The 12,813-nt window shown below is 42.2% G+C and overlaps 1 protein-coding gene across 5 annotated transcripts in view; it reads right to left on the bottom strand.

Moving 5' to 3' along the window:
• ZNF76 (zinc finger protein 76) overlaps positions 1 to 12,813 on the bottom strand; it is a 33,123-nt gene that overhangs the window by 11,558 nt on the left and 8,752 nt on the right. For all 5 annotated transcript variants that reach the window (XM_047860901.1, XM_047860902.1, XM_047860898.1 and 2 more), the window contains one exon: positions 2,853 to 3,021. In XM_047860901.1, coding sequence (XP_047716857.1) covers positions 2,853 to 2,925 — 73 coding nt within the window. In that variant the 5' untranslated portion in view covers positions 2,926 to 3,021. The remainder of the gene's footprint in view (positions 1 to 2,852; positions 3,022 to 12,813) is intronic.

The following is a 12,813-nucleotide window of genomic DNA, read 5'->3' as shown; positions in this document are numbered from 1 at the left end:
TGCCTGGAACGGTTTCAGTGCATTTTTGTTCATAGCACACTCTTCCACCCTCAAAAGTGTTGGGCCTGAATAACACGTTTTATGCCTACCCTAATTACAGATAAGTCTCATAAAATTTCAGGGCTTCCTGCTGCCTAAGCTGGACTCAGAAGGAGCTGCCTGCCAACAAAGATGAAAGCACCCTGGTCAAGAGCTTCAGAGGAGCTCACCAGGGAGAGAGATGCCTTTTAGAACAGTGTGGTTCCAGCTCCAGAAGGCCAGCGCGACCCTCACAGTGTGCAATCTGTTGTGTGTGAGTCTGTGTACACACACGTGCACACATTGCAGCACCGTGCAGGAGCCAGAGAACAGGGACGGGAGAAAGCTATAAATGGGGAGGTGGGGGAGGCAAAGAGACCCAGACATAAGAAAAGAGGGTGGCTTTTTCAGGCCAAGTGTGGCCACTTGCTTTTTATTCATTCACTCGACCATTAATTCACAGCAGAAGACCAAGTCACGAGAAATAATTGGGTCCGTGCAGCAGCCACAGCCATGTCTATACTTCCTAAGTTCTTCCATCCCACTGAGACTGTAGCGGAGGGGCAACATCTGTGATGGGAAGTCTGCAAACACACAGTTTTGGGCTTCAAAAGTATTCCAGGCACAGCTGGGTAGCTCAGTCCATTGAACATCCGACTTCGGCTCAGGTCATGATTTCATGGTTCGTGGGTTCGAGCCTCACATTGGGCTCTGCACTGACAGCATGGAGCCTGCCTTGGGATTCTCTCTCTTCTTTCTCTGCCCCTCCCTGACTTGTGCTTTCTCTCCCTCTCAAAATAAATAAATAAACTCTAAACAAACAAACAAAAAAAAAGGTATTACAGGAGCACCTGGGTGGCTCAGTTGGTTAAGTGTCCAACTTTGGCTCAGGTCATGATCTCAGTTCGTGAGTTCGGGCCCCGCATCAGACTCTCTGCTGTGAGCACAGAGCCTGCTTCAGATCCTCTGTCCCCACCTCTCTGCCCTTTTTCTGCTTGTGCTCTCTTTAAAAAATAAACATTAAAAAAAAAAGTATTCCAGACAAGTTCCACTCTCCAGAAAACAAAGCCAACCAGACCCACACATCATAGACAGTTCTTGACAAACAACCTTTCCAGAAGGCAACCCTTCCCCCCATATTGTCATATGGAAAGAGCTTGCTGATGAGATTAAGGGGCCTCTTTGTCGTCATCAGGAAGCAGACAATTTAAAATAAAATTAACAAACAATTTATCTGTACACTTGGAAATTAAAACACACTTTCACAATGTATTGAAACGAAGGAGGGTGATGTTGTAATGACAGTCCTTCATGGGGATGTTCACAGAGTCTAAATTTATTTTGAGAGAGAGTGCGCTCGCATGCGCGGGAGCAAGTGGGGGAGGGGCACAGAGAGAGAAAGACAATCCGAAGCAGACTCCTTACTGTCAGTACAGAGCCAACGTGGGGCTCGAAATCACAAACCATGAGATCATGACCTGAGCTGAAGTCAAGAGTTGGATGCTTTACTGACTGCGCCACTCAGGCGTCCCCCCCCCCCCCCCCAATCACAGAGTCTAGAAGAGGCAAAATAAAGGGTAGGAACAAGGCAATGTTTGCCCAGTGCTGTCCAAGGCAGGCCATCTGGTGGGCCTGAGAATGCAGGTGGGAAAGGAGGCTGTCATGACTGTGCATAGGCTCTGCCCTTCAATGACAGTCAGTTCTCACTCCATGTCCACCTTGATTTTCAGTTCCTTGGGAATTGAATTTCAGGTGAATCCAAATTTCAGATAAACAATAAAGTCTTTTTTTTTAGTGTTTAGTGTTATTATTTTACTATTTTTAAATATTTATTTATTTTTGAGACAGAGAGAGAGCAAGCATGCGCAAACAGGGGATGGGGATAGAGGATCCAAAGCGGGCTCTGCACTGATAGCAGAGAGCCTGATATGGGGCTCAAACTCACAAACCACATGGCCTGAGCTGAAGTTGGATGCTTAATCAATTGAGTCACCCAGGTGCCCCTATTTTACTACTTTTAGTATTCTGTCCCATGTTTACAAATATCCATCCCATTCAGTATTTGGCACATACTTGTACTACCAAATTATTCATTGTTTATCTGTAATTCAAATTTTTAATTTTATTTTTTAAATATTTTTATTTATTTTTGAGAGAGAGAGGGAGAGAAAGAGTGCAAGTGGGGGAGGAGCAGAGAGAGAGGGAGGCACAGAATCTGAAGCAGGCTCCAGGCTCTGAACTGTCAGCACAGAGTCCCACACGGGGCTCGAACTCAGTGACCCACGAGATCATTACCTGAGCCAAAGTCAGACGCTCAATGATCGAGCCACCCAGGCTCCCGTTTATCTGCAACTCAAATTCAATGGTATACCCTGTATTTTTATTCCTGGAAAGCTGAGTGGGGCCTGAGGCATGAGATCTATAACTGGGTGTCCCCCTCTGTGCCTAACCTTGCTTGAAATAAAATAAACTGCTTCTAGAAAGTACTGAGAAACTGGACAGGGAATTATTTGAAGAGCAGGAAGTTATAACCACCACTGTGTTCATTCGTTTCCACACGTTTTATGAACTACTCTTCACATGTAAGGAATCCTGCCTTCCAGAGGTCTTGGTTGCTGCAGCTGGGCTAGTCTGATTTTCTAGGCTGGCCTGCCTGGATGGCACTTTATTTTAAAGCGTTCCCTTTTTGCCAATTACCTCAAGAAATTCTCATGCAGAGTAAGTTGTGGCATGCAGGTGGGAGGACAGAGTGGGGGTAAGACTCTTAGAAGGGGACACTCCTCTCCAGAGGCTGGGGGAAAGAGCAGGATTCTGAGGTACCTGGAAATACTCACCTTTGACAGCTTGCTGGACATAGGCTGTCGTCCCATCACTGAGGGTCACCGTCTGCAGCCCCAAGCTCTCCATGGCAAACTGCTACTTGTATACTCAGACATGAAGTTGGCTTCTGGCCAGCACCAAGAGCCACAGCTGAGGTCAGAGATTTCCTTCTGGGTCACAAGTCTGAGAAAATGGACAGTCAAATTATGAGTTGTATACCTTCCTCCTGCTACAAGGATCTACAAGGAAAGAGTGGATGAGGCCAGCCAAGAAGAAAAAGAGATGAATTCTTCCAAGTATACAACCGTGTCGGTTTTTTATGAAGAAGGTTCAAAACATACCTATTTAAGAATTCTTAAAGTTGAGCACACAACAGAAGCACACCAAACTGTTTGTAAAACCCACTTTTTTTTTTCTTTCTGAAGTTTACTTATTTATTTTGAGAGAGGGAAAGAGTGAATGGGGGAGGGGCAGAGAGCGAGGAGAGAGCAAGAATCCTAAGCAGGCTCTGCACCAGTAGTGCAGAGCCCAAAGTGGGGCTTGAACTCACGAACTGTGAGATCATGACCTGAGCCAAAGTCAGACACTTAACTGACTGAGTCACCCAGGTCCAATCAAAACCCATCTTTAAATTCACTCTCCTCAGAAGGAAGCCCCGTTGAAGGCAGGCTGCCAACCCCAAGCTGCTGATTCTCTCTACACATTCCGACATCTCTCCCACGCTCAGATCTATCCATCCACTGGCCTTGCTGGCCATCATCAGTGAATATCTCACAGGCATCACTAACAGAATGAGTCCCCAACAGAACTCACAATGGGCTCCCCAGAACTGTTCCCCTTCCAGTATTCCCTATGCCTGGACTGGCATCTCTGCCCACCCAAAATTGGTGGGGTCATCCTTGATTCTTCCTTTTCCCTCAAAAATCTCAATACACCACTATCTGCCACCATACACAAAAATTAACTCAAAATGGATTAAAGACTTGAATGCAAGACGTGAAACCATAAAACTCCTAGAAGAAAACATAGGTGATAAGCTCTGTGACATGGTCTTGGTTCTAATTTTTTTGGGTCTGACACCCAAAGCAAAGGCAACAAAAGTGAAAATAAATAAGTGGGACTGTATCAAACTAAAAAGTGTCTGCACAGCAGAGGAAATCATCAACAAAATGAAAAGGCAACCTACCGAATGGGTGAAAATATCTGCAAATCATATATCCAATAAGGGGTTAATATCCAAAATAAAGAACTTATATAAGGCAACACCAAGAAACCAAACAATCTGACTAAAAAAGGGCAGGACCTGAATAAACATTTTTCCAAAGAACACATCCAGATGGACAACAGGTACATAAAAAGATGCTCAACATCCCTAATCACCAGAGAAATGCAAATCAAAGCCATAATGAGATCTCACTTCATACCTGTTATAATGGCTATTATCAAAAGACGCAAAATAACAAGCGTTGGGAAGGATGTGGAGAAAACGGAACCCTTGTGCACTGTTGGTGGGAGTGGAAATTGGTATAAAGTGGAAAACAGTATGGAGCTTCCTCAAAAAATTAAAAATAAAACTACCATATGATCCAGCAATTCCACTTCTGGATTTTTATCCAAAGAAAATAAAAACACTAACTTCAAAAAAAATAAAAGCATCGAGCATTATTTACAATAGCCAAAAGCATCGAGCATTATTTACAATAGCCAAGCCATGGAAAATACTTAAGTGTCTATGGATGGATGAATGGATAAAGAAAATGTGGAGCATTTATAAAATGGGATATTATTTAGCCATAAAAAAAGGAAATCTTGCCACCTGTGATAACATGGATGGACCTAGACAGTATTATGCTAAGTGAAGTAAGTCAAAGACAAATACTGTATGAGCTAACTCAGAAGTGTCTTTAAAAAAAAGACCCCAAACACCCAAACTCATAGATACAGAGAACAGATTGGTGGTTGCCAGAGGCAAGGGTCAGGGGTGGGCAAAATGGATAAAGAGAGTCAAAAGGTACAAACTTCCAGTTATAAAATAAGTAAATCACGGGGATGTAATGTATAGCATGATTGACCATAGTTAATAATAATACTGTGTTGCGTATTTGGCAGGTGCTAAGAGAATAAATCTTAAAAGTTCTAAACACAAGAAAGAAAGTCTGCAATTATGTATGGTGAGGGATATTAACTAAACTAACTGTGGTGATAATTTCACAATATATACAAATATTAAGTCACTATGTTCTACAACCCAAAACTTAGTATAATGTTGTATGTCAATTACACCTCAATTAAAAACAATTTTAAAAAACTTAATAAGTATATGTACCTATTTCAGGTGAGTATCACCTCTCACATCTTGACCATTGTTAAGAGCCTCCTGAAGTATGTCCTCAAATAAACTCTTGCCTGTTTCCTATTCACTTTGTAATACTGTGTCAGAGTGCCCTTAAAAAAGTACAGGGGCACCTGGATGGCTCAGTCCATTAAGCATCCTACTCTTGATTTCAGCTCAGGTCATGATCTCATGGTTTGTGACTTCCAGCTCCACCTCAGGCTCTGTGCTGACAGTGCGGAGCCTGCTAGGGATTCTCTCTCCCTCTCTCTCAAAATAAGTAAACTTAAAAAGAAAAAAAAAAAAAAAAGTTCAAGTCTACACCCGCTACTTCCTTGACCAAACTCTTGAGTAGCTTGCTATGGTCCTTGGACTCCACCTTGTCAGCATGGCTCCCAGCCATGATAAATCCCTGCAGCCCTGGGTGCTACCTCTTCCTGGTACTCACACTAGAGTCGCCTACTTCGGTACTTATCACTACCTCTTTAACATTTGTTGCCCACACAAGACTTTGGGCCCCAGCCTGGTTTTGGGTTCACTGTGGGCTCTCCACAAATCCTTGTGGAGTGACTCACCGGGTCCTTGTGTGCAGGGAGGGACGTGCTGTAGTGTCCTGCTGGCAGGACTTCCTTTGTACTGGCATACAGCCTACTTGAGCCAGAGCCCAGACTTATGAAGCCTTGTTCTAGGTTTAGCAGTGAAGATTCTTATTGCCACCCATCCACAGAAACCCCCTGGACTTGGGATTTGGACTGCCTACTTGATTCTCACTGATTTCAATTAGTGCTGCCCAAACTGTTTTCACATCAGGGCACCCAGAGAGAAGGATATTTGTATATGGCGGATGCTGCTACTCGAAGCCAGGAGCAACCAGCTGGGGTTCTGGCAGCCCCAAGGCTGAGCGGGTCAACATTTTTACATGACTATAGCCTACTTGTGACACACCTGTTGGGATGTTCTCCTTTAGACTTGGTGTCCCCACTATCCATAAACATTTACTGAATGGGCCAAGGTACTACTAGCAGTAATAGTGAACAGTGCTGTAGAGTTAACTGTGTACTAGGCATTTTATATATAGTAACTCATTTAATCCTCACAACGATGCTGTAATTAAATAGTATTATCCTCACTTCATAGTTGAGGGAATTGAAGCCTAAGACTCTAAGTAACTTGGCTCAAGGTTGCACAGGTAGTAAGTAGGAGAAGAGGATTTTGAATCCAGGCTATCTAGCTCCAGAGTATGCTGTCATATACTCTACTCTGTAGCCTAGTACAGAGGTTTTTAGACAGGCGTTTTTAGGTCTGGCGACCTGAAAACACTTTTTTGGCATGTGAGCTTGTGCATTTTTCTGAAAAGAAGGGAGTTTAAGATTGTCATGAGAGTCTTACAGGGATTAAAGGTAAAGCATCACTGGTCTAGATGGGAATTCTGACATCTGACCCATATTATCTGGTCTACTAGGTTCCTGGCAGTGACCCCGACCTTGCCCAGAGCCTTGATAACCACAAGCTCTGGTCCTGGCCTCTCTTGGTCTGCTCCATGACCCTCGACCTTCAGAGTCTTAAGCAGGGAGAGAAATTCTTTTGGTACCCTGCTTCTGTTAACAGCATTGTCAGAAAAAGGATGCATATGAGACCTAGGTCTGGAAACAAAGCAGATTATGGGTTGAAAAGGGATTACAAAATGGCCTCAAATCTTTATGGCTGGCTCCTGTGGCTGCTGCTGCAATAGGTGGTTTAATTCAGCACATCTGGACTCTATTGAGACATTCTGAGGAAAACCTGTGGCATGGTTAAGAACGCAGGTTCTGGAGTCAGACAGCCTGGGCTCTAACCCAGGTTCTACCTCTTTGAAGCTGTGTACCCTTGGGCAAGTAACTGAACCTCTATGAGCTTCAGATTCCACTTGTAAAAAAATGGGGATAATAATAGCACCTTCACAGGTTGCTGTAAGGATTAAATAAGGTCACATATGTCAGCATTTAGCACAGTGCTGCCACATAAGAAGTACCCAAGAAAAACTGGCTCTGCGGAGGGGATGGAAGAAAAACCTAAAGAGAAATGCTTTTGAAGCAATGGGTATTCTTAAACATAACCAAATAGTGGAAAGAGCCCTGTACTAGGAATCTGCAGAAATGGTTTCTAATCTCATTTTTTTTTTTTTTTTTGAGAGAGGGAGAGAGTGCACGGGCACATGAGCAGGGGAGGGGCAGAGAGAGGGAGAAAGAGAGAATCCCAAGCAGGCTCTGAGCTGAGAACACAGAGCCCGATGCGGGGTTTGAACTCACGAACCATGAGATCATGATCTGAGCTGAAATCAGGAGTCAGATGTTTAACTGAATTGAGCCACCTAGGTGCCCCTATATTAATTAACTCTTTCAAAATCTTAAAAATAACCCTACACAGAAACAGGTACATTATTTCCATTTTATGGATGCAGTGACCGAGGCTTAGAAGTAATTTATTCCAAGGTCCCACAGCTAGTAAGTGCGGAAGCCAGGATTCAAAGCCAGACTGGCCGGCCCCAGAGTCCATACCTCTCAATATCTGGTGCATTTCTTCCTTCTGCTAATATAGTGTGACACAATGTCAGCACTCAAAACACTTGACTATTGATTGTTTAACTTTCATCTCACCCACTGTAACTTAGACCCAGTCCTCCTGGACCTGACCACAATGGAAAAAGGGAATAGCTGGTAGCCACATTTCCCAAAATAACGCTTCTTAGACTCAAAGAAAACAAATCTCCACTCTTTTACATGTTCTCATGTGCAGGCTAAATATTCAATTTTCCTCCTTAAGTCCATAATATAAACCTTTAAAACAGTCAACTCTTGCTCTTTAACTTTTCCTGATCTCCGATGCTGCCTTCCAACAGAGCCTGACTGCGGGCGGTGAGAAGGTGTTTTGTGGCTGCCAGGCATATACAAGTGTCTGATTGCCATTTTTCTCCCTTGCCTTTGTGAATCGATGCTCTACTCTGAATCCTTCTGTGCCAGTACTGAACTAACAACAATGATACTGGCAGGGCCAAAGAGAGGCTTATCACTGTCTCAGGATGGCTGTGACTGAGCATTTCCTGCCTGCACTTGACATTTCAGATTCATAACTCCTGTGGCCTTTTGAGAAAGGATGGAGGGGAAGCAGGGGCAGCTGCTCTGTTTTCTCCTTGTAGGGTATAAGGTTTGCCAGTCCCGCAGTGACCTAAGCTGGGTATTAGGGAGAGACAGACTGGGGGCTGGGGGAGGGGTGGATAATAGCCATGATAAAGGGTAGAAATGAAAAGGAAGTACTCCTGGGGTGCCTGGGTGGCTCAGTTGGTTAAGTGCCTGACTCTTGGTTTCAGCTCAGGTCTTGATCTCAGGTTTGTGAATTCGAGCCCAGCACTGTCAGCACAGAGCCTGCTTGGGATTCTCTCTCCCTCTCTTTTGCCCCTTCCCACTTCTCTATCTCAAAATAAATGAACTTAAAAATTTTTAAAAGAAAAGGAAGTATTTTGGACTCCACCAGAACTTGCAGCCAGCTTCTGTTTGTTGACTTTTTAAAATGAACATGGGACACCTGGGCGGCTCAGTCAGTTGAGTGTACGACTTCGGCTCAGGTCATGATCTCGCAGTTCGTGAGTTCAAGCCCCACATTGGTTCTCGCTGCTGTCAGCCCCATGTCAGGCTCACTGCTGTCAGTGCAGAGCCTGCTTCAGATCCTCTGTTCCCCTCTCTCTGACCCTCCCTGGCTTGTGCTCTCTCAAAAATAAATAGAACATTAAAAAAAAAAAAAAAAAGAACTTAACCTGGCTCTGATGCAGGAAATAGCCCTCTGGCTTCATAATATATAAATGTTTCCTAATGTAAAAACATAAATTATAATTTATCTGGAAGAGATAACATTTGGAAAAGCTTTTCAGATACTTTGGATCTTTAGGTCTTTCCACGAAACAAGATGTGCTTCAATTATCTCCTCAAAGCAGAAAAATAAGGGTTACGAAAGACAGGAAACTAAACAGTAGCCACATATTTGTTTCTCCACTTTGGCACAGTTCAGATCTAATCTGATCCACACGCAAGCTAGGCTTCGCCTTGACTACAGGCACCTGTTCACTATTCCATCATTTTCTGCCAGTCCAAACTCCTTGGACATTTGAAATAAGGTTTTCTGTACTCTGCTTCAGCCAGCCCAGAGGGCAACTGTATTTAAAGCCAAAAAAAGGAAAAAAAAAAAAAAAACAAAATATTTACTTGGCAAGAGAAGAATGTTCAACTTTGGGGGGAAGAAAAGACTTAATTTTCGCTCAGAAAATTCCTCATTTGGAAATAAAAGTTCTCAGAGAGGAAAAAGTGACATTAGGTTGGAAGAGACAGAGGCTCAGCAAGTCAAGTGGCAAACAAATTAGAACCAGATTTGGAAGAGCTGTAGTAAAACGATTCAGTATTTGTTATTATAGAAAAAGACTTCAATGCACACACAAAAACCTTGGTGAAAGAGGCTTGGTTCTGTGGGTTTCCAAACACTAAAGAGAAAACAGGAAATTAATAACAGAAACTTGCACACATTTAAAACATCAGCTAAACATCTCTTTGCAAATGGCACAGTGATTTTAAAAGCCCAAATCACTTTTTAGTGTGGTTCCTATTTAGCTACTACAATTTTATAGATTTGAATTAGTCACAGAAAAGAGTAATTAGGCAAAACGGATTATTTTTAATTCCAAAAGGGCAATGAAAATGCAGACCCCTTTACTGCAGAACAGAATTCATTTAAACTAAAACAGGTAACTTAAAAACGTAATTTTCAGTCATAAGTTTAAGGAGAATTTTAACATCTTAGCTTGTAAACACCCAACACAGAATCACGGCTACTTCAAATCCACCTTCAGTCCACTGAAAAAAAGTCCAGAATAAAGTCATTTTGGAGGGGGTGTACTAAGGGTGTACATTATACCAATATGCAAATTAATACAGATAGTATCAAGTTACATCGGACTTGTTTCTGGAATTCAGCCTGGGGTCACTGCTGGCTTGAGAAGGGCTATTTGAAAATGAAACATGCCATCAGCCATCAGGAGGAACTGGATCATCATAGTTATTTAGGTACATAGTGTTATTTAAAAAACATCACCCTGGGACAAAAAGGTTAAATTTATGCCATCAGTTCATCAAAATGGAACAATACCCAAATCTCAACTAGGAAGAGAAGGTAGTTTTAGCTTCTGAATCGAAAATCAAGGCAAAAGAAGAGTTAGGTTTAAAAAAAAAATCAACATTAGGGGAAAATACTGAAGAAAGAAAACGTAAGACATGATATTAAAAACACATGCAACTTAAATATACACTTAACAATGGTTAAGATGGTAAATTTTTTTTACATGTATTTTACCACAACAAAAAAAAATTGGGTGGAAAAAAAAAAAACACATGCAGACATATACAAACCTCCAATAACAGTCTCAAATTCCCACTAGACAAATAAGGCTATAATATGAATTCACATAAGCAAAAACACTAATAGTAAATAAATAATACAAAAAAGGTTCACTGTCATTAGTAATTAAACTACAAGAAAGAATAATCATGGTGGCATATATTTACTCCATTACCATAAATCAAAGTATTAATATCCAGTAGACAATGAGATACCACTACACGCCTATCAGAATAGCCCAAATCCAAAACAGCAATAACACTAAGTGTTGGCAAGGATGTGGAGGAACAGGAACTTTTATTCATTGCTGGTAGGGATGCAAAATGGTACCGCAAAACAGTACTCTGGAAGACAGTTGGGCAGTTTTTTACAAAATTAAACAGTCTTACCAAATGATCCAGCATTCCTACTCCTCAATGAGTTGAAAACTGATATCCACAGAAAACTAGCACATGGATGTTTATAGCAGCTTTATTCATAATTGCCAAAGGCTGGAAGCAACTAAGATGTCCTTCAATACACAAAACTGTGATACATCCAGACAATGGAATATCATTCAGTGATAAAAAGAACGACTGGGGCACCTAGGTAGTTCAGTTGGTTAAGCGTCTGACTCTTGATTTTGGCTCAGGTTATGGTCTCAATGGTTGTGAGATGGAGACCCATGTCAGGCTCTGTGTTGGGCCTGGAGCCTGCTTAAGATTCTCTCCCTCTCCCTCTGCCCCTGCCTCCACTTGTGCTCACTTGCTCTCTAGGAAGGAAGGAAGGAAGGAAGGAAGGAAGGAAGGAAGGAAGGAAAGAAAGAAAGAAAGAAAGAAAGAAAGAAAGAAAGAAAGGAAGAAAGAAAGAAAGAAAAAGAAAAAAGCCACTAAGTCATGAAAAGACATAGAGGAAACTTAAATGCATTTTGCTAAGTGAAAGAAGCCAATCTGAAAAGACTACATACAGTATGTTTCCAACTACATAACTTCTGGAAAAGGTAAAACTGTAGAGACAATAAAAGTTATCATTGCTTGCCAGGGGTGCAGGGGGAGAGAGGAAGGATGAACAGATGGAGCACAGGGCATTTTTAGGGCAGTGAAATGATTCTGTAGGATACTGTAATGGTGGACATATATCTGACGTTGTATATTTGTCAAAACCCATAGAATATATAGCACAAAGAATGAACCATAATGTAAACCATGAACTTCAGTTAATAATAATACGTCAATACTAGTTCATCAATTGTAGCAAATATACCACACTAATGCAAGATGTTAATAATAGGAAAAACTGGGAACTGGGGCAGGGAGGGGAGTATATGGGAACTGTCTGCATTTTCTATTCAATGTTTCCATAAACCTAAAAATGCTCTAAGCAATAGACTCTATTAATAAAAACAAAAATCCAAACATCAGTGTTGGCAAGGCCAGGAGGCAGGCACAAATGTGCATTGGAGATGGCACTAGAGACAGCTCCAGGCTCTCCAGGGCACAAACCATCAATGCTTAACCCCACCAGGGGTTTAACCCCACGAGGAAAGGTTCAGAATCTGAGATCTAAGAACCTTATCTTCATAATTTATTCCACAAAGAGAATGCACAGAAAACAGCACTACTTGCACAGGATGCTTAAGCCTTTTAAATAAGAACCATGAAGCCCATCTGGATTAATGGAAGAAAGTCAACAAACTAACACTAAGTAGTGAGACATAAGGTTGAACATTCACTCAGTTTCAACTTGCAGAAACCTTAACTCCAAGTGAGAGGAGAGGAAAAGAGGCCAAAAAGAAATGAACAGGGTATAACCTTAAAAAAAAAAAAAAAAGTCACTGGAATGGAAAGATACCAGCATGGAGTAGAGAGGTGCTTCTCCATTGGACACTAAACACATTTGCTTGGTTATCAGCTCCTCCCTCTTGGGGTTTCCTTTTATTCTTCCCACAGCCTGCCCATCACTAGCCATACCTCATCCCTCTGATGTCCTGCAGAAAAAGACATTCCTCCTTTAATTCATGCAGTCTAAGGACTAAGGTAGGGAACTTCTTCCTCTAGAATTTTCCTTCTTTCTAACCACAAGAGGTCTAGTAGTTGTTTTTAAATGTGGTATTCCTCGGGGTGCCTGGGTGGCTCAGTCGGTTGAGTGTCCGACTTCGGCTCAGGTCATGATCTCACAGTTCGTGAGGTCGAGCCCCACGTCGGGCTCCGTGCTGACAGCTCGGAGCCTGGAGCCTGCTTCAGATT

Source organism: Prionailurus viverrinus, chromosome B2 (assembly GCF_022837055.1).
Source record: "Prionailurus viverrinus isolate Anna chromosome B2, UM_Priviv_1.0, whole genome shotgun sequence".
Lineage (NCBI taxonomy): Eukaryota > Metazoa > Chordata > Mammalia > Carnivora > Felidae > Prionailurus > Prionailurus viverrinus.
Note: the sequence above shows the minus strand (reverse complement) of the source record. Positions and strands in the feature narration are given on the sequence as shown.